This window comes from Drosophila persimilis, unplaced genomic scaffold, assembly GCF_003286085.1.
Source record: "Drosophila persimilis strain 14011-0111.01,24,50 unplaced genomic scaffold, DperRS2 tig00000000-arrow-pilon, whole genome shotgun sequence".
Taxonomy (NCBI): Eukaryota; Metazoa; Arthropoda; class Insecta; order Diptera; family Drosophilidae; genus Drosophila; species Drosophila persimilis.
In genome coordinates, this window is record NW_020825288.1 from 4,084,312 (window position 1) to 4,106,552 (window position 22,241).

Genomic DNA, 22,241 nt, shown 5'->3' on the forward strand with positions numbered 1-22,241 from the left:
TTTTCTCCGAATTCTCAATAAATTCTCTACCCGACCGGCCTGTTCCAAGCAATTGCATTTCTATAGATTTCTATGAAATTTTGAATTTATTTTTGCAAAGACAAATCAGCGTAAGTGTTGGATAGCACTGCACTTAAGGTTGCAGCGCTGCCAGAAAGCAGACCGTGACCCGCAATCGATGTATCGATATACATCGCAACAATCGCGGTTCGTTAGAGCGGAAGTCGCAGGCAGCTGAAATTATTTGGATTTATTAGAATTTCTGAAAGAAATCGTCCTTCTTGGTAGTGCCACAAGTTGCGGCTGTTGTTGGTGCTTCACTAGATGTTTTCCCAAAGTTGCACACGCATTAAATGTTGCTGGCACAAGCGTTAAAGTACATAAAATCAATACCCCCGAAATAACAACAACCAGGCGTCCGGTGAGAAGCGCGTAAATTCCGTCAGTTTTTCGAGAGCTTCAGTGATAAGAAAATGTGCGAATCGGCAGGCGCAGGCGCGCTCTTCCCCGACAAATTTTCCGACTTTTCCTGCGATGCGAGAGAGGCGACAATCCAATGGCCACAGTTTACGTTCGGAAGTCGATGAAAGCTGTGTGCTGGCCGTGGCCAACGGAATTTTAACCGTTGAATGTGCGTTACGCGAGTGTGTGTGAGTGTGTGCCATGCACGCGTCTGTGTGCCATCCGTGTAGTAGTAGAGGAGCAGCGAACGAAAAAACGGAACGTCTGCTTTAACAATTGCAAAAAGAAAACCACACACACACACACGTCACGTCACAGAGCGTCTAAAGAGCGGAGCTTAGGCTGCATCCGGGATTCGGTTGGAAAAAAACTATAATTATATTGGCGTCCAGCATTGCAGTGGATACCTGGAAGCACAGGGACACCACCCGCAGCAGCAGCGGCAGCACAGGTGAGTGGCGGAATTTCGTTGTCTCCATGGAGTGGCAATCATTCGTTACAGCAGGGATGGGATGGATTCCGGGGGTGGATTCCGGGCCCGGGCTCTGGCTCTGGCTATGGCTATGGCTCCCGGTGCCTGCCTACAACAGACACGTCTCTCTGGAGGTGTGGGAGTGTTGTTGTGGCGACACAATGCTGCCGACCACAACAACACATTCCCCTCCCCCCCAGCGAAGTTCCCTTTAGTTTTAGCCTCTAATTAAAGTCTGTCCATTATCAGCACTTTGGCTATATTTGCTTAGCGCTTCGCTGCTTTTGTGGCACATTTTTTTGTGTTTTTTTTCGGCTAAAAATGCCTGGAATTTAGCAGTTACAGAGGGAGCTCTGCCCACGCACGTTTTCGATTAATCCCCGCATCAAATGAAGCGAAGCAATGACAGTGAAAATCGATTGGCATTGGCACGCTTCCCTGTATGCCAGTGGCTGTGTGTGTGTGTGACTGAAACGAGTCCGCGGGGACTAGTAGGGCACATTTCTGGCAGAGGCAATCATAAGCGTCCATAAAACCAGCGAGCGGCTCATCCAACGGCTGTGGAGAGGGGCGCCCTGTAATACGAATGCGTGCTGAAATTGAAATTCCGTTAGTTGGAGCGATAACCGTTATTCATATATTTGCATGTTCATATGTGTGTGTGTGTGTGCTACTCAGTTTTTGCATAATTTAGATGACCGCGCTGCTGGCGTCAACCGCGACCGCGGCGCCTACGCCAACGCCAACGCCAACGCATGACCGCCAATGTCTTGCTGTTGTTCTTGGCTGCTCTTCCTTATGCTCCTCCTCTGCTTGTTCTTGGCTGCTGCTCTGCTTCCTCCTTCCCCTCGGCGGCGACTGCTCTTTGAGAAATTATTTTTAAGTTTGTGGGCGTCCGGGGCCGTGAAGGGGAGGGGTCAGATGTGTGTGTGCGGGAATGTGTGCCACCGCCGCCGCCGCCCCAGCCCTCAAGGTCATTTACATTCTGTTTTATTTCTTTTCAATGAGCGTTGCGTTGCGTTTTCTCTGTTTTTGTACCCCGCACTCGAAGATTTTAGGGGTATATACGCTTTGTGGTAAAAGTGGTGGAAAGCGTTTTCGACCCGGCTCAAACGACGTACAAAATATATTGTATAAATTACATAAATAAATTCACTGAGTAACGGTTATAGAAGTAGAGCCGCGGCCTTTGCCGCTCCCTCTCGTTTTTTTTGTTTATCTTCAATTTGCATTTTTTCTTCTCTTTTTTTCATTATATAATTTGTAACGTTTGTGGAGAGGGGTGTGGCAGTGGGTGGGCGTTGTTTTGTGGCAAGTTCAAGTGCAGCAGTGCCGAGACGACGGCGGTGGCGGCTTGTGGTTGTTTTTTTGTTGAATGTTTTGCCAATATTTTCGCCATTGACAACACACACATATACAGTAGGGGCGGCAATGGTGTGTGGGCGGGGCTGTTGTTTACCTTGCCAATACCTGAATTGGCGGGCAGTTTTATTATTTTGCATAACTAAAGAAGGAACAACAGAAAGAAGGAACAACAGCCAGACGAAACAAGAGAATAAAGAAACAAAAAAATAAAAAAAAACAAATAATGCAAAAAATTGTTTGTATTACAAGGGAGGAGGCGGAAGGTGGGGCAATCGAAATATTTAATACCCTACAAGATTTATTGTTTTCCAGAGAATATATAGAAATATGTGCGATATTATATAGTCATCCCATTTTTTGTAGACTTCGTTTTACAATATAATAAACTCAATAAATTGTCATTGAACTTAACTTTCTGTAAGTTGTGTTGGAATATCCTCGGAAACCACAAGGAAAGGGGTTTTCAAGCGATTGTTTCTATATCAGCCACAAAATACAGTGATATATGATTATATATTTATTTGGCAGGGTAAACAGAAATTGGCAAGAATTCCTTGGATTATCTGAGGGACTGAGACTTACGGAGGGAATTCTGATGAAAATTTCTTCAACTTAAGGACTTTTTGAACATATGTAAATATACGGAAGTATCTTGGGAAAGTATCTATCTGCTGTGGAATATGAAGATGGGTCCTTTCCAATGGGTTTTTTGGGCATATATTTGAGGTGTCTTATGTTCCACCGTTCTCCGTGGCAAGCTCCAGTTTCAAGTCAAAATACCCTTCCTTCTGCCAGAGAACTATTAACATGGAAAAAAGAAAACGCACCCGGCAACAAAACAAGCAACAAGAACAGAAACAACAACGCAACGGAGAGAAGTAGCGCCAGTGAGGCGCACAATTTTCCCAGTCAATGGGTGGGGCAGGGAGAGAGGAGGATAGCAGGGACGGGGCTAAAGAGCGAGAAGGGGGGGTTGGGGCCCAGGGAGGGTTAGGTTAAAGTAGAAACAAATTATACGACACACCCCCCTCTCAGCGTACAACGGATTGGGTTGGGTGGGTGGAGGGGGGAGGGGTTTGGTTTCGGTAGCGCCCCGTCCGCATCAAGTCAATAAACAAGCAGCAGTTACAACAACAACAGCAAACACAAAAACAATGGGGAAAAATTGAAGGATAAAATGGAAGGAGGCGCTCTCCCCGCCCGTCAGCTTTTATACGGCATTTCCCCAGTGCCATCGTTCCATTGCTCCATTAAAGCTCAGTGCACACACACACACACACAAACAACATGCTCGTACATTTAACGGTTCCCAGCACCCCAAAGAGCTGTTTGTCTCTCTCACACCACCACAGCCACAGCCGCAGACACACACACTCTCAGTCGGTGCCTGACGTTCTACCTCTCTGCGGATACCCTCTCTCTCTCTCTCTCTCTCTCACGCTCCTCCGATGCCCGAGCATTTGTCAATGTTGCTTTTCTTGGCTTCTCATTTATTTCATCATTTATGCAAAATTTTATTGCTTTTTCTTGTCTTTTGGTTTTCATTGATTGAGGGGGACTCGCTTGGGTAAGGGGTTAAACAACGGGGAGTCCCCACAGGAAGCCACAGCAAAATCTTGCCAATTAAATGCATGCAAGTGCATGTCCTACAATAGTTGTTGCTTCTCTGGAATCGATGTGTTCTTGAGAGGAATATATGACACGTCTTTCTTTGTGTTCTAGAGGGCATGCTGTAAGCTAAGGTTAAACCCTCCCAGGATTTTTCCAGTCTGTAACAAATCAAGCAGGACGTCATGCCGTAACCCCTGGGAATAGTCCGCCTTCGCTCAAAGTTGTTTCGGAAAACACTTAAAGTCTTTGCTTAATAAACTATCCAGAAATTATAAGCTACGACAGGCTAACAGCTACATATTTAACTCCCAATCAAAAGCTGGTCTTTGTTCTAGTCTAGCTCTGACTTTGTTGATTCTAGGAACTAATTACAGAACACAAATAAGCCATATGGACTCCTGCGATGATAGACTTTGGTAAACCCCTCGTCTAGAACCTAGAATGAAGGTAGCAGAACCAGTCGAAAGGCTTATCGGGGCTTACGAGCCTGTTACCTTTTCTGTTGCATAGATTTACACTTTTTGTAGGTAATTATGTGCTCTTACACTCTTATAAGGCAGAAGACCCTTAACAAAAATCCCTCTCATGGGGTATGCCTGGAGAGTGCTAAGTATTACACCCATTGATACACCCTTTTGGGCCCTCTTAAGTCGAGGAAAATGCCACATTTGAACACATTTTAAAGACTTGTAGATCTAGCAATTGTCCCGACTATTATTTCAGGAATATTTGATGTATTCCCCACTCTGTTTGCTCTAATTTTTGTAGCAATTGTTTGGGAATTAAATCTGAGTATCGGGTATCTACATACGTGTGGCACATATAATATTGTTTCATGTTTTGCCCCCCGATTTGTTGTCCCCCGTTTCGGGGGCATTTCTTGTGCTCGCTGGCGTGCGGCTAATTAAAGCGAACGCCCCACGGGCAGTGGAACTCCAGGCAATTACTGGGGTGTCCTGTGGCCAGAGTGTGCTTTGAACTTGTTTCAATCTCGCCGGCTGCGTGGCATGCGGCCTAGAACAAAGCCCCAATACGAGTACTGGGGCACACATAATGATGCGGAACCCAAAACCGAAACCGAACCGAAACCCAAGGCAGGCCTTAGATCCTTTTCCGATAAATGCTACTAAATAATACATTTTCCTGTGGCCACGACGGCACGAAGGGGCCCTGCGGAAGGACTCTTCGCTCCTCTCGAATCGGGCACAAAGTTGTTCCTTCCTTCTGCTGTACTTTTTGTACTTTGCGGCAGGTCTTGTTGCATGCCTCACTGCGTTTTCATTATACGATATGCGCACAGGGAAAAGGCGAAGGAGGAAGAGAGCGGTTCAAGGGCATTTTCCTACAACAAAAATAGTTGGAAAAACAATGGCCAGCGCCAGAGCCAGAGCGCCTTTTAGGTAAATGAAAAGCTTTGGCAAATAAAACAAATGCGTGCACTCGCATTCGAATGCTGTCCTGTGTCCACAAATTGCCGCAATTAATTCCCAGACATGATGGCAGGACATGCGCGAAGGATAAAAAAAGTAAATCATGATTTTAGCGGGGATTAAGTGGGGGCCAAATATATGTACATTTGCGTGGAAAATTATGCTCACTAGCGCAAAAGAGCAAAACAGCAAAAGTTGCCACCAAGCGACCGTAACTGTGTTTAAGCGCCTTAGAAGGGGAGGGGAGGGGGCCGACTGGCGTACAATGGAGCGTATACGCAATCCCATTTCGGGGCGGCAGAAAGATGGGGATGGGGAGCAACTAACAAGCAACTAAACTTTCGCTCTGTCTTTCCACATAATTAACTTTTGATGGCAAAGCCAAAAGCAAATCCCTGCACCCGGAGGTGTGTGGGAAACAGACTATTGCCCGGGCTCAATGGCCTAGGAAATATTCATTAAACAATTTCAATTGTTATTTGCTTTCTCCTAAATGGATTTTAATTGATTTTGCACTTGAAATTCTCTGTTCTCTGGAATGGTGGCCATTTCTTACTCGGAAACCGTCCGTCCCGGAGTACGCCGTAACTCGAACTCAGTTCTGTGGAAGGTGTGATAAATTCCTGGCAATTTGTGGATAATTCTCTTGAACTCCAAGTGGAATTTCCCCATGTTTATTTGTGTGGAATTTTCCAATGAAAATTGTGTTTTAAGAGAACATGTGTTGCAAAAACAGATTTAAATATCAATAATAATATATGATAGCAAAGCCGGGACTGTGTATTTTGTAATTGGATACTGAACAGCGGAAAAAGAACAATATTATGACAAATGACAGCTTGCACTCTTTACTCGTTGAATGAAGCCAATGACGTTAATTCTTAGTAAAAATGTCACATAAGCGAACGGCCACATTCATATCGAATGGCACGAACGGAAATCAAGAGACTCGTTGTTTTTTATGAGGGAAGCGCTTCGCTCTTGAGTAAAATATGGGGCTACTACGAGGACCCACAAGTTTTTTATATAAAATGTAGAGTCTAATATTTTCTGTTGTACTTTTTGCCACAGTTTCAGGTCTCGACTGTACTTGAAGAGAACCCTTGACTGCATTTAATTGTTACGTTAAATCAATAAAAACTGCTATTGACATTAAGCCAAGCGCTATTTTTGGTTATTTTTTGTTGATATCACGGCATAAAGGACTTTGGCTGTGCCCAATGCCAGGACTTAAACCATTGTTGATGGCTAAATGCATATTTCATGATGTCTCGGGCGTCGACGCTGGCGTGTCCGTCGATTGGCCCACCTGCACAGACAGGCCGACCCACCGACCGACCCACCCACCGAATCCTTTGACTGGCATTTCGACAGCTTTTGTGGCACTGCTTGCCAGCCTTATAGCGGCCGTGAACCGCACGTTGCTAAAAGTGCTCAATGTCGCATGAAAGCGGAGAGCGGAGGGCGGAGTGGCAAGTGTGGCACGTTGCACAAAGCCAGTCTGTGTGTGTGTGTGTGGCAGAGTGGCAAAAGTAACACGTACCAAAAATATGGCCTGTGGCAAATGTGCAATCATTCATCTCGAGAACTACTCGACAATGCATTCCACTCGCCCGACTGCTAACCTGCCACACGGCTACCCCGCCCCGCTGCCACACGGCTGCTGCCTCGTCCCCTGTCTGTCGCTGTTATTGAAATGGAATTCAAAGGACCCTCGCGAAATGTAGTTGGCTTTTTATCAATATTTAAGCAGGCAAAAGCTCTTCCCCACTCTCGAGATTCCATTAGTTTTATTCCTTTCTGTCTGAGCGGCAGGCCCCCAGCCCCGGCTCGGCCTTTGTTGATGACGGCCCGCCCTCGGGGGCGTATACGCAATCAAAAATTGTGTATCACATGACAAATTCAATCAGACAAAGCACACGACCTAATTGAAGCGAATGCGTGTGCTGTGTGCTCGGGAGGCTGGAGGCTGGAGGCGATGCCTGGGCAAAGACAAACAAATGTTGACTGGCTGCCAGCTAGACCAAAAATATTTTACTACATAAAGCCAGAAGCCAGAAGCCAGAGAGAGTCAAGCAGTCATCTAGCAGGGACCACCCTCAAAGACAGCAGACGGGAGACAGGAGACAACACAGCCGTCAGGCATCCATCCATGCATCCAGCAGCAAAGCCATATCAATTATTCAGGCATAATTTGAAACATTGTCGTACCCTGCTCCGAGCATTTCTTGGCTCTAGGATTCTGCATAGCACTTTGTGCAGGAGGTGCGCATCTAAATCTTGGAAGTTATGATGGATAAGGGCCATAAATGTTGTATTTCTAGGTCTCTGACCCCGAAATTTTGGGAAAGCTTTGAGCATCTGTCTTTCTAAAGATTTGGTATTTATTTTAAATATTTTCAATATTTATTTAACTTGCTTAAAATCATTACGATCCCGCACAGTTTTTAAAAGCTGTGATATCTGTATTTCTTGGGATATAAGGCTCAAATTTTTAAATATTTTTAAATACTTTGAAGATAATTTCTAAAAATACAGGAAAATGGGTTTACATTTATTTATTTATTTTTTAATTATTTTTATATTATTATATATTATATTATATTTTTAATTTGTATTAAATTAATTTTTATTTTTTCAAAGTCACTCAACAAACCCTGGACTTTATTGAGACTCTCTCTGAAGTGCTTTTCCATTAAATTAAAACACCGAAATTCCGCTAAAAATAATCCTCTGCGAGTACAGGATATCCTGTAGTCGCCACACCACAAAATATCATGCCTGCTGGCTTCTGGCTTTGTCCTCAGCTCTTCTGCTGCTCCGCTGCTCTGCCCCTCGACTCGACTCGGTTGAGTTTTTGCCTGAAAACTTTTTAAATTATTTAAATGAGGAGAAAATGTACACACAAAAGGACGAAGCTCTCGACAGCGTTTTTGCTCTCCCAGTTTTATATATCATATTTTTTCCATCTTTTTTTCCCCCGTTTATTATTTTAGATCGTAGACAAACGCACAAGTTTTCCGAGCTGTTTGCTAGAAAGCATTTTTATGAGCCATGTGCCGGGGAGGGCATGGGTTATCCGTGGGTTATCCGCAGGTTATACGGGTTATTCGGTCTGACGGAGACCCCAGAGGTAGATAGGACACAGCGCCACCACTTGGCCACTAACACCAATTAGTGTGCCCCGGAAAGTGTGCTTCAAATGAGGGGGAGATGTTCCATATTGGGGTTCACAGCATATGCCCCGTCACAGCACTCCATCAGGCAGGGGCGTGTGTGCGTCTGGCTGATAAGGAAGCAGCGGCGGTGGCCAAAGCCCCGCTCCAATTGGCTTTCATCGTAAATTAGTTATTGGCATGTTATACCAAACGATAATGAAACTTTGCCCTCCCCCATTAATCTCTCTCTCTCTGTCCCTCTCTGTTGTAGCAACATGTGTGTGGCCTGAATCCGTGCAGGAGAACTACGGACAAGCCACCGAGCAACCACTAGTGGGGACATTGGACATATATCTGGGGACATAAAATGCATTTACATTTCGAGCGGAACATCAACACAAAATGCGACTGCACGATACTATCGTTGTCATGGATGGGAAAGGTGCCAGATGATATACCCGAGGTAAGTGCTACCACCCCGCCCCGCCCCGCCCAGCAGTAGACCAAAAGCCATTAACAGTGCGGTCCAAACGGCGTCCCCTGGTGGCCTTCCTTAATACAATAAATACTGGACAATGTCCATTAAACGATGGCGACATTTTAAACCAAGAGGAGAGCTAAGACGGAAGACTTTTAAGGGAAGAGCTGGCCCTGGCCCTGGCCGTGACTCTGGCCCTAAACATTGCATTAATTTCTGGCCACGTTGGCCGCTTTTCAGGCTTCCAATTGATTTTACATGCCCCCCCGCCACCGCCGTGGGGCAATCGATCGGTGGATTTTATGGAGAGCGAGAGGGGCACTGTCTGAGTGGGCTGTAACTTTTCCAATCATTATGAACTTTCAATGCGCGCACAACAAATGCCATATAATCCTTTTTATATTGAATATAAAAATCCAATCACGTCTGTCTCTGTCGGTGGCCTCCTGCCAGCTACCTCCTCATATCCTTCGACTGTTACAGGTTTTTCTCCTGCTGCTCCTTGTGTGCTCCCTGTGATGGCTCTCCTCTCCTCCTTTAGATACAGATACTTCTGTGTTTTGTAGCCACGAAGCGGCAACAGGATCTTGGGTTTCTGTTTTTGTGGCGCCCTTAAACTCGTTTGGCGATTTATTTAACAGTTTTCAATTTCGTTCTCAACACTCTCCGGGCATCGCAGAGGGGGTGGCCACGGGACACGTGTCGAGGTTTGTCGGAGAGGCCGACGCGTGCTCTTGCCATTTCCTCATTTCCCGTTTCCATTTCCATTCCGATTGTGTTGCAAGTGCGCTAAGCCACAAGCTTAATGCCTTGTTACGCCCTGGCGGAAATTTACCAGCGATAAGCACTTCTCTCTCCTGCCCGGCGCCCCTTTTCCCCCTTTTTTCCATCCCTTCGACTATCAGGCCACTGGGGTGTTGGCCTCATTTCCCTCGCCCACTGGCCATAAATCATCTGCATATTAAAACAAGCGAGAAAACACTCTCCAGAGTCCAGAGAGCGGTGCAATTTGCCAGGGAATCATAATATTTTAACAACTGCGACGCCATTAATAGAATATTGATGATGGAGTGCGTCATCGCGTTGTTTCTGATTTATTGGCCAGAGAACAACATCCTTCGAGTGGATGCCCATCCCCCCATCCCCCCTCATTTGTGGGCTCTACCCAACCCCTTGGGTATGGATCCATGGAGTCGTCTTCTTCATCGGCCTCCCAAGGGCTGTGCCACAAATTGACATGCCAGCGGACAAGGACACACAACTCAAATCGCAAATGGAAATTTAATAGCAATAGCTCGTAGCTCTGCTGCTTGTCTCTGCATCGCACACATGTCCACAAATATACTAGAGGCATGCCACCAAGGCAAAGGCACTTTCCTCCGCCATCTCCAGTGGTTGAAGGACACATCACATCATGCAGAATCCGCAACAAATGAATTCTAATGAGCATCAAGTGTGAAGTGGGGAAAACATTCCACTTTTCTTTAATTTGTGGCCATTATTGGGCCAGAATCGAAGTACAGTGCGTTTCAGTAGAGTAATGGGATTGAATTTTGTGTAGAATATATTCTTTCAAGACTTTATAGCCACCCACAAGGGCGAATGGTACTACTTCGTATAAGATTGGAATATTTATAATAATTTTCAACATTTTTCCTTATAATTTGTATACAAAATCTCTTGCTCTGTTTGTATACGTCTTTAGAATTATGTCCTTTCGCTTATGGGAAATTCGTACACCGTATAAATGCCTCATTTGCTTCATTCAACGCCTGGCTCTTGAAAATTACATTATTTTATTCCCAAAAATTAACAAAATATTAAAAAAATAGAAAGAGATTTCCCTGTAATTTTCTCTTCAATAATTCCCGCAAAATGCTTGCCCCTTGTGGCAACTGTGGCTTGTGCCTGACAATGATCTTGTAATTACGAAATCCATTAATATTGTAGAGACATTTACAGGCGTACATCTGGCGGAATGGCATTTAAACAGCCAGCAGAATCGAGTCGGAATGTATTTTGCATATTTATGCCAAGCGCAGAAGTGGGCTACAACTTTTTTATGTGTGCAGAAAGTTTTAAATAATGCAAAAAAGAATAACAATTGTGCTCGGGAAAAGCTGAAGATGAAACTGAAACTGAAGCTAAAGACGCTGCTGAATGTTGAATGCTGGAGAGCTGCTGATGATGGCCTGGCTGAAACGGTTCACTTAGCGTAATTAACTTGCCAACTTGCTGGATGAAGCCAGACGCCAGAGGGAAGCAGCGTCATTAGTAGTCGGAGGAGAGCTTAACATCATTAATATTTGCAACAGAACTGCCATTCTGCCACTGCCACTGCCACGCACAGAGGACAATCCGTTTCCACTTTTTTGTACGCTTTTTGCACAGTTTTAATTACGCGCAGTAAAAAATAATTGAGTTCTTTTCAATCTTTGTGCCCTGCCCAGACGACGACAACAGTTGAGTGGCCTGGCCGAGTGGCCAGTGACCACAGAAACCACTTGAACGAATCCCTCCCGGCTAGTCCAGTCGCTGGCTAATTATGTGCAGCAGACCATTATTCCTATGTACCAAGTACCACCGTGTACTCTACACAATATCCCCATAGTAACCGAGGGCTCTGCGCCGTGTGGTGCGTGTTTTTAGCTCATTTCGTGGCGCTCATAAAAATGCCGAGCTGTTGCCACCTTTCGACACGCTTCCACGCTCTCGTTGTATGCAGGCGAAGCCTCTCTCCAGCTCCAGAGATTCATGTCATTTTGGTTGCCTTAAAGCTAAAGTTTGGCCCAACTTTCATCAGAAACAACATCAACAGCAGCCCTGAAAGTATGCAACGAAATGTGGCAATCCTCTTGCCGAAAACTCATTTGCTCGGAACATCAGACACTGTGAGAAAGATTCAAGTATTCAGCCTTGCAAAACTACACTTTACCGAATTTACAATATATTTTGAAGTATTTTATGTGTACTCTTACATTAGAGCCCTATTTAGTTTTGAAAAAACCCACATAACTATCGAGTAACGAGTACATCGGAGTACAACGAGTATTCATCTATAGCGAACCACCTAATCATCTAAGAAATACAGAAAGAGAGTGAAATAGATGTTTATTGAGAGCAATAAAACCCCCTTTAATGTAGATATGTAGTTCTTTCGATATTAATTCATTTTTAAACGTAAGGTCTTGATATTATTATAAAAGTACCTTTCGCTTTGATTGGAAAACTTGAATATTTTCCATACGATTACCACAATTTTAGGGACATAATTTCAAGCTTTTGAAATCTTTTAAGTTAGTTGCTAGTTTTTTCTCAGTTAAGCTACGCAATTGCGTTTTTCAAGATATATATACCTACAGATATATCATTTTTCTTACCTAATTGGAAGATATTTTTTTACATTTTTTATTTATTCTATATACTGTTTTTTAAAAACAATCCTTATCGAGAGACTCGAATCGAACATCAATGTGCCAGATCATGCATACAAGCCCGATCCTCGGTTGTAGACCGTCTTGAGTCGAGCCTCAATGTTCCCGATCATGCACACGGCATAAATATTGTTTTGACATCAAGTAGGTATTCTCTTCACACCTTTTTACTTACTCCTGGTATAAAAATCGTATTCCAAGCATGATTTGATGACGATTTCTTGGGAGCTTGGACTTGAACACACACTTATTCTCTCAGTGTACGCACACACACCCTCATAAACATACGCACACACTCACGTTGACAGGGGAACGGCGTGCTCACGCGTAATAAATGTATTACGTGCCTGCCTGTAGTAGTGTGTCACACACAGTGCCACCCCCCATCGCCCCCCCCGCCCCCTTCCACTCAATCTGGGCTTATTTAAACAGGGAAACGGGCCCCTGGCAACAGGCTCTGCCCCGCCGCCCCCCTTGGACCGTGTTGTGTTTTGTTACGCTTGTTGAACAGGTGCCGATTACAAGTGCCAATTTGGCTGTTCTGTTTCGCAGGCAAACTTAATTGAAAACTTTTTAATTGTTTAGGCACGGGGCAACATTTCGCTTCGAAATAAACTTGGCTTAGTGGCGCTTCGGGCCCGCCAGCTGATTTATGGCCATGTCTCTGGCCAAGGCCTGCCGCGACAGTTTCAATTAAGGAGCAAAGCACACGGATTGGCCAAGGACCACCGTCTCGGACTGGGGCCCTGTGTCGTGTCTCGGGTTCCACTGAGTGGCGCCACAGCCACAGAGAGAAAGAGAGTGCAGTTTCAAACAATCGAACGGGCGGCCAGCCATCCATCGATTCACGTTTGAGAGTCCTGTCCCGTCCCGTCCTGTCCTGCACTTTGATTGTTTGTTCTTGGCACTCTTCTTGGCCCTGTCTTTGTCCAACAACTGTAATTTAATGTGTCCAACAGTTACACTGAGAGAAAGACCCAGAGAAAAGAACTCTCTAAAAACTCTATAATGAGCGCAAGACAAGGTTCGTTTCGTTTGAGGGATTGAACGAGAATGTTTATGGAAATCGTTTTGAATCTTGGCCTAGGGTACGATAGCTCTCCCATGCATACTATGAAGGGAGAAGAGCACCACTGTATTAGTATTAGTGCGTATTTGTAGCGGTCTCTGCCCGAGTCTCTGCCACAGCACCAGTATGAGTGCGCTTGCCGTTGGGTTCTGCCTGAATTTTGGGGCAAGAGACGGATCCTAGCTGATCCGAGCTCAAGAGGCAGAAATTTAAGATTTTAGATTCAAGAAAAAAGATTTTTAAAAATGTGTTAAAAGTATTTAAAGTGTGAAAGTATTTGATTTAAATAAGTTTCATATATAAAATAAACAAAATCCGTATTTTAATTATATATTTTTAAATGAAGATTCGAATGTAAAAAATTCGAAGAATCGAATATATTATTTTTATTTTAAATTTTTTAATATTAGGAATTATTCAATTATTCTTATTATATTATAATTATATTTAAATATTATTATATTTAATTATTACATTTAATTCTTATTGTATTCAAACCAAAGTGAGTTCCATTTAATTTCCCCTTTAAAAAAATATAACTTTTATATATGCGTATGTTTCTTTTTAGTATGCCCCTTTTCTCCGAGTGCACAGCAAATTTCTGGCAAATAATCCTTCGCTGGTTCTAAGAACTGTAATATAAACAGCTGGAATCTTTTTTCCACGAAATTTAAGGAAAAACGCTGCTCTTTTAGAGGCTTATCTTTATTCCTTTTCACATTTCAAAAACTTTTTGTTGTTGGTGAAACCCGTTTTTCCTGCAGTGCTTGGCCTGGACGTATACATGCCTGAAACAACAATACGGGGAAAACCACATACATGGCTCAATCATTCCGAAAGCCATCTGCACTCTCGGCCATCGGCCACCGGCCATCGGCTTTCCACGCCCCGGCCTTCACACTTGGGTGACGCTGTGGCTTTCAGTTGTGTCATTGATTGGTTTACCCAGCATTCTGTTTGTTTGCATTGGCTTCGATCGAGAGCCACGTCCCAGGATTTGTGGTTTTTCTATGCTCTGTGTTTTGTGCCTCCTTCTGGCACTCCTGCCGCTTGCCACTCCTGCCACGCCTGCCACTCCTGCCACTTGCCAACAATTGTATGCGATTGACCGCACACACAGCTGCCGTGCTGCCGCCGCCCTGCCACTGGCTAACCATGATTTCCCTTCAATTGTTGCATGCCGCATCAATCAATCAATTATGCAACCGACCCCCAGGCCAAACTATTCTCCGAAGCCCCTTCGTGGCGGAGGACCAAAAGTAATTTCGATTTTAATTGTCGCCATTTGCATATACGAGAGTACTTTCCGAATCCGAATGCGAATGCGAGTCCTGCCCCGCTTTGCATGCACTTCAATTTGGGTGCCATTTGTGCAGCCATCCATCCAGATGCATCCACGTCCACTCGCATCCCTTCCATCCGCACAATGAAGGCGGCCGCCCAGAGATTGAGGATGCAGAATGCATCCATTTTGAGGATGGATGTCAGCGGCGATGCGCTCATGCTCCATTTGTCAGCAACAGACACAGAGGAGACATCAGTTCTCTGTTCCTGCTCATCTTCTCTTCTGGAAGAGGGACACATTCAGACACAGATTCAGGGGAGACTCATTGCGCTTTGTCCTCGATTCACAGAGAGACTTTCTTGCCCCTTTGCTTTCCACTTTCTGTGAGAGGTGAGGGACCTCCCTCTCCCTCTAATTCTCTTTGCGATGCCCTCCCCCTAGGTCTTTCATTCTCTGTGAGACGTTCTCCGTCTCCCAGTCTCCCATTCTCTCTGTGTGTGTGCGCATTTCTCACCCCTTTATGTTTTTTTCTCTCTCTGTAATGTTACAAAAGATGAGTTGCACTTGAGCATGCTAAAATGCGTTATTAAGTGCATAAATATGCAATGTGTGCAACCTTTGCACCTGCCCCTGCCTCCCACTGCCACCCACCTGTCTAACAATGGCCGCCGCCGCCGCCGCCCCTTCAGGTGCGCCCTCGAGTGGGTGGGATGGACGGATAGATGGGTGGCTGGGTGGATGGGTGGCTACATGTGAGAAGAGCTTTTGAAATTTAATAAAATGCAAATTCAAATGCAGAAACCAGTCAGCCAGACACACAGACCCACCGAGCAGCATGTGCCACACATGCCACGCCCAATGGTCCCATTGTCAGGCAAAAAGGGGCCTCTCCCCCTCCCCCTGCCCCTCCCACCGCAGGAGTGCAACAACTGGAGGACTGGCAACACGCTAATGAGTTGAGTTTTGTCTCCGCATCTCCAGAATGGATGGAGAATGGGCCGGTCGCTGCGTAGGCATTATGCAAAAAAAAAAACGTGCAGAAAGGATGCACTGAAGCGGCTGTCCCCACAACGAAATTGTGGTAATGGAAAATATAAAGAAATACAGTGCGTTTCGGGCCTATAAAACATGCGAAAACGTAGAAAAATAACTGAGATTTCTATATGAAAAAAAATATTGTAATATATTTCAAAAACAATCAAAGTTTGGTTAAGGAGTAGAATTTTAAAAGGTATTGGAGGCAAACAAAAATGTTTGTTTAATTATAAATATGATGTGGAATAAAATATAATGTTAATAGATAATAATAGGAGGAGATATAATGATCAATAATGGACCCCAAAAGTACTCTAATAGAAGCTGAAGTCTTGCCAGTTTATGCTTAGATTTATATTTTCTATAGCCTGTAATCAAATAAGAGCAAAAATTTAGTTAACAAATCCCTTGCCTTGGCTTAAAATATTTCCACTGGTTTTTATAGATTTTTATTATTTCCAGAGAGTATTTTTTTTTTATTTCCTTCATAGAAAAGACTTTTTGTGTGCAAAATTTAGTTGACAAATCCCTTGCCTTGGTTTCAAATATTTACACTAGTTTCTATGGTTTTTTATTATTTCCAGAGAATGTTTTTTTGTTCGCCTTATTTAAAAAAAAAAGTTTTTTTTTTTGTGTTTAGCAATGATGTAAAAAAAACTTAATTATTTGCCAGTAAATTGAGCCACAAATACTCCTCTCTCTCTCTCTCCCTCTCTCTTTTTTCTGGTTTTCATATTTTTTTAATCTAAAATAAAAAACCTTTTTTTTTGAGAATATTATTGATTAAAGATAAATATTTGATGCTTTGTTAACCTTTGACATGGGTTTGGTTCTTTGTGCTCTAGAGATTATAGTTGTCCTTTTTTTCATGGTGCCGAGAAATCCTTTTTCTAACATGAAAATCCCTTAATTTAATTCCCTGAAACGCACTGTAATTTTAATTATTTTTATATTTAAAAGGCATCAAAAAGGCAGCCAAGGGGAAAAAGCATAACATTACAACAGAGAGGGATAGAGAGTGGGAGAGAGAGAGAGAATTAAATGTATAAAAATCGATACAACTTTTGGGCGGGCATTAAAAAAGGATCAAACGGAGGAACACGTGCGCACAGCCAGGAGGCGAAACGCACAAGGATATCTGTGCTATGCTTGGCTATACTATCGTGTGCGGTGTATCCTTTTGTATCCTTGTAGGTATACACATGTAAGTCACATGTAGAGAGAGAGAGAGCACCGCACAGCCATAAAAAAGTTGCCAGTATTCCCATTCCCATTCCCATTTCCACTCCCAATCCGCATTGCCATTGCCATTGGCATTGGCATTGTCTGGCGGTCGGTTCTGGTCTTGGTCTTGGTCCTGGTCCTTCCTTGGCTTTGGATGGGTTAAGGCGGCGGATGAGGCCCTTAAGCAAAGGCCCTCCCCAAAAGGTTCTCCCACTCTCGGCCTGCCCCTGTCTGTGGCTCTGTCGAGAAGCCCTTTCACACCAACCGTGTGCTCTGTGTGTGTGTGTGCTCGTGGCACAAGTGGCAAAATGTTGTTACGTGAGCATTAAACCATATTTTAAGTTATTAAGTTATTGACAAAAGCTCACGTCACCCCTTATGCCGGGGCTTGGCTCGGGCTCTGGCTAAGGGTTGGGTTGGCTTGGAGGACACTTGTGCGCTGCTTATCCCTTACGGCTTACAATGCCACGCCTAGACGCACACAGAGACACCAGATATCGTATATACATATGTATATATAATGCCTGAATCATATGTCTGAAGGATAACCACTTTTGTGTAATACGAGTACTCCGCACTCGGTACTTTTTCAATTTGTGTCCAAGCTGTGCGGCTCCTCGGCATCTCTGTTGAAATTGCAGCTGTAAATGAAAGCATAAATATTGCTGCTGCCCCAATGGGGGGCGCCTGCTGCGGTAAAGGACTCCATCTCACATGCTCAAACCCCTGACTGGACTCTACCACTCTGAGCTGTCCTTTGTTTGTGGTCCGTCTGTGACATATTTTACTCTTTCGGTGTCTGTTTCTGTTGCATTCTCGCAGGCGCTTTGCCGGAATGTCAGGCCATCTCCGGAGCACCGGACTCCGACTCCAGGTAGCCGTGCCATCTGCAAAGGACATGGGACAAAGGAGAAAAGTCCTCTGGACAGTTGACAGCCGGAAATTGAAATACAAGTTATTAGATTTCTTTGACAGAACAGAAAAGAGCCACAGCCACAGCCCATGTATTGGCTCTCGTAAATTGCTCTCAACTTTTGAACGCTTAAAGGATTATTTGCTGTGTTCCTTTGCTGCTCCTCTGTTTTCATTTACATTTTCCTCTGCAGTTGTTCTTTTTTTGGAAACAAAATACCAGGCACATAAATTGCCTTCGCAAAGGACACATTTGGGTCTCGTCCCGACTCTCTCTCTCCGACTTGATGTCCAAGCAAATAAACAGGCAGTCACATTTGGAAAGGATGGGCTTGTGGCTCTGGTCGTCTGCTGTCGTCAGTTGGCGTTTTCCGCACAGTTTTTCCTTTTGTTTTCCCAATGCCAAATCAACCACCGCCGACGCAGATAATTTGCCAAGGGAGTTGTTTTATGGCCAAAGGCAGGGCAGGGCCGAGGGCGAGGGTGTCTTAATATGTGCTTGCTTCTCTTTGCCTCTGAATGTGGGTTGTGGCCAGTCCGGGGGGGTGGCAGGGGTCAGGGCGCCATGACCTACTTTTGTGCGGCAACTTTTTCAATTTGTTTTGAGAGCAGGGGACCAGGGGACTTTCGCTTGGTTTGGCTTGGGCCAAGAGTTTATTTCATAAAATACAATACAAAGAATGTTGGGACTAAAGTCTACTCATAAAGCTTTCAATGGATTAACTAACGATACCCCCAGCACCACCACCACTACTGCTGCTGCTGCTGCAGGATCAACAGCAGCAGCCACATCAGGGCCCAGGAGCCGCGATCGAGCTGCGGCAGGGCCGCATTCGTCTCGTCCCCGCGCTGGTCCTCCGCACGCGTCCTCTCGTAGTGCATGTCCTCGGGCCGCATCGTCCGCAGCAGCTCCTCCTCATCGTCGGCGATACCCGTGCTATGCGGTGCGGCGGCAGTGGTGGCCTTGCCCGTCATCAACAGCAGCTGCATGCGCTGCAGGGGCGTCAGCGGCGGGTCATCCGTGGGCCGCTGCCAGTGCGGGGGCGGCAGGAAGGGCTCGTACGTGGCAGGGGCCTCGCGGGCCCTGTAGCCGTAGACGAACATCTGAACGAAGAGCGAGACGGTGCTGAAGTCCGTGATGACGGCCTTCAGAGTGCAGCTGGAATAATGGCTGTACTCGGCCACAGGTGGCACATAGCTGGGATCCGTGCCGCTTCTATCGGAATAGTGCTGGAAGGAAAGAAAGGAGTTAGCCGATGTCCGATCTTTGCACTGGCCTGCACTTACCCCGAAGATGACGAACTTCACGTAGGTGATGGAGTCGCTGTCGACGTAGTAGAACACCACCGTGTGGTTCGTTTCCACCGACGACTCATTCGGCGAGGTCTGGAAGGTCTCGTACACCAGTTGGTCGCCTGAGAAGTGGATACATATAGATCGTGTTGAAGGATCATCAAACATCACTTACCCGGCTGCCTGTGACCAATTTCAATGACCTTGTCGATGTTATCGAACTCCAAACTGGCCCCCGAGCCCGGACCCTCCGTCTCCGACTCTGTTTCCGCTTCTTCGTCCTCCTCTTCGATGTCCACCTCGAAAGCGTCCCGCTTGATGTTGTCATAGAGCTCTGTCAGCTCTTTGCTCACCTGCCCGAACTCCCCATCGTCCTCGTCGTCGTCGTCGTAGTCCTCGTAGGGCTGCATCTCGCCCTCGAACTGTCGATCGCGATTGATCAGCAGCGAGGGATTCACATTCAGGACGGTGTGGTTGAAGCCGAACACCAGGATGGTCACATCGAAGGCGGCCGTGGGCAGCGGCAGGGGCAGGGTCTCGTCCTGGCTCTGATTGCTGCCCAACACGCTGATCATTCCCACAACCAGGTGATCCGTATAGCTGAACTTCACCTCCGCGTATATGTTCTGCAAAGGAATAGGAGGGTGGGGCGAGGGGGGTACAGAAATCAGACACTCAATCCACTTTGGGGCAGAGTCAATCAGGCATGTCCACGTCCATCGTCGGCTGCCACGATTTCCGAGATGTTTACAGTCCGCCGCGCGATTTTTCTCGAGAAAAACTCACGTCATAATTGCCTTCAGAAATGTGCCTCAAATTGAAAATGCATTTAACATGATTTTCACGATCTATGTGTGTATATTCTAGAAATAACAAGCACACTCCTACCCCCGCCCCTTTCTATACCTCATTAGCCCGCCAATCCGATTTGACTTTTTGGCATTGCCGCAAAATTGCCACATTTTAACATTTTCCGCCGTACTTTTCTAGCCTTAAATTAGTTAAAGGCATGTTTTTTGTACCCACTCCTTGAATAATGTACATATATGATGGGGCACTATTATTACTTTCAATTATCGGGCCACAGATGCCATTATATATTGGCTGTTGAAAATCGTTACGTGTGCACAGAAAACAGCAAACATCACACAGCTCATAATCTAATTCGATTTCAGGGCAATGGAAATAAACAACAAGTTTTGGGTGTATAGTGGAGGGTAACGACTGCGTGATACCTCTAAGAAATATCTGTACTCTGCGGGAATGGAATTTGTATTTTTTTGGTTTTTTAAAGAAACATTTTCGGGATAAAAATATACGAAGAAGAGAACAGGCCACACCAAATCGAAGCTTGTTATCGCTTCGAGTGGCGCTGCTGCATGACGCGCGATGCACCAAAGAATTGTGTTCTCTTTATTCTAGACACTAATATTCGGACTATGATGGAATTTGGTATTCAAATAGATTAAACTCCCTACAAAAATAAGTGTCGTGTGCAACTGTCCAATCCTATCTGTGTATCCTATCACTATGTATTTTGGGGCCCTGAACACGTATCCAAGGTCAGAAAAAACCTCCAAAAACCAATATGGTGGAAACTCATTTGAAAAATTGATCGGATTTTCTTGATACTCGTCACTGGGGGCTTTTGATGCCAGTTTTCAAGATGTATCGAGTTATTTTCTCTTCAAAAGATCTATTAAAAGGGGGCCTATGTAGATGTAGCAAGGCCGGGGAGTTATTAGTTTTAAGTGAATCCTGCCGTGTGGCATCCGCCATTGAATATTTGAATTATTGACCCCGAAAGCCCCCGAGTTAAACATCATGATTCTACAGGGTTTTAGAGACCTGAACTCAAGCTTGTTTTAGCGTGTGGAAAGGCAACATTTTAAGCAATCAACCTAAGGGATCCACCAAGCATCAATCTCTACATTTTTCTGTCTCATGGCCTGCCTGTTACATATAAATGAGGCATACCCCAAGCATCCCCTACTGGTGCCCAGGTACAGAATAAGAAAAGCCAAAAAGATCTGGTAAACAGTGGACCCAGCGGGGCATATACTGGATATAAATATAGACCGAAACTTGTTGTCGTCTGCAATGACGAAAAAGCGACATTTTTGTTATTTTTTTGTATCTATTCTTGGTTCTCGGGAATATGCAAAACGAACGGAGCCCCGAGGGTCACTCTATGTCTGGGTATTCGCCGGAACTCGGACTCACCTCCTCCGAAACGATCTCGATGTAGGTGATGGGCTCCGGTATCTCGTAGTTGAAGACCACACGGGGCTGCTCGCTGATGCCAGCAGGACGCGAGTGCTGGACATCCTTGAGCAGCAGCTGATCCCCCTCGATGCGCTGGCCCACGCCAAAGAAACGCTTGGCCTCGCTGCCCCTCAGCAGCGCCTGAGAGGCAAAGATCAGCAGCAGACAAAATACTTTTGCACACATTTTGGTTTCCCCCTTTCTAGTTCTGTTCAGTTTGTGGGATGGCTTTTTATTTTGTGAATTTTTGGTGGCACATTTTTAGACACAAACACGCGCCCCGAGACGATCGAGAGATCTTGCAACGCGTCGCGGCAAACGAACTTTGGCAACTGAGAATCGAGAATGCCGACTGCCGAGTGCCGAGTGCCGAGCGCCAAGTGCTGCTGGCCGCTGGGCTGCTATGTGCTCCAAGTGTTGACTGATCCATCGGTCGCGCTGTTTTTCGCTTTCGTTTCCCCAAGAGAGAGAATGTTTGAGAGCAGGGCCAGAGCTCTCGTGGAACAGGAAATTTGCTTGATTTTTCTCCTGCTGCTGCTGCTGCTGCTGCTGCTGCACTTGACCTGAAATCATCTGGCCATCATTCCAGGCGGCCAACTCTTTGAACTCTTTGTCAACGACCCGGACGACAGTCCCAGGCCGCGACCAACCCAATCCAACCCTTTCGAAATGCGTTTAAAATTGGCCAACAAAAGTCATAAAAATAGCCTGAAATATACGTATATATAGCACACGGGTATATATGTAT

The 22,241-nt window shown here is 45.3% G+C and overlaps 2 protein-coding genes across 3 annotated transcripts in view; one reads left to right on the plus strand and one right to left on the minus strand.

The window, feature by feature from the left end:
* The first annotated feature begins 448 nt into the window (after window positions 1-448).
* Window positions 449-22,241, plus strand: part of LOC6595122 (tubby-related protein 4) — a 31,899-nt gene continuing 10,106 nt past the window's right edge. For both annotated transcript variants that reach the window (XM_026994937.1, XM_026994942.1), the window contains exons 1-2: window positions 449-913; window positions 8,770-8,961. In XM_026994937.1, the coding sequence (XP_026850738.1) occupies window positions 8,866-8,961 (96 nt within the window). In that variant the 5' untranslated portion in view covers window positions 449-913; window positions 8,770-8,865. The remainder of the gene's footprint in view (window positions 914-8,769; window positions 8,962-22,241) is intronic.
* Window positions 18,561-21,841, minus strand: LOC6595123. The gene is made up of 4 exons (XM_026994950.1): window positions 21,452-21,841; window positions 19,404-19,854; window positions 19,223-19,350; window positions 18,561-19,165 (listed from the first exon to the last, which is right to left on the minus strand). The coding sequence occupies exons 1-4, from the start codon at window positions 21,677-21,679 to the stop codon at window positions 18,686-18,688; spliced, it is 1,287 nt and encodes a 428-aa protein (XP_026850751.1). The 5' UTR covers window positions 21,680-21,841; the 3' UTR covers window positions 18,561-18,685.

Excerpts from the sequence above, each read along its gene's own strand:
- LOC6595123 (XM_026994950.1), bottom strand. The coding sequence starts at position 21,679 with ATGTGTGCAAAAGTATTTTGTCTGCTGCTGATCTTTGCCTCTCAGGCG. Across the intron at positions 19,855-21,451 it reads TCGAGATCGTTTCGGAGGAG|AACATATACGCGGAGGTGAA; the intron begins GTGAGTCCGAGT and ends ATTCCTTTGCAG. Across the intron at positions 19,351-19,403 it reads AATTGGTCACAGGCAGCCGG|GCGACCAACTGGTGTACGAG; the intron begins GTAAGTGATGTT and ends TCCACTTCTCAG.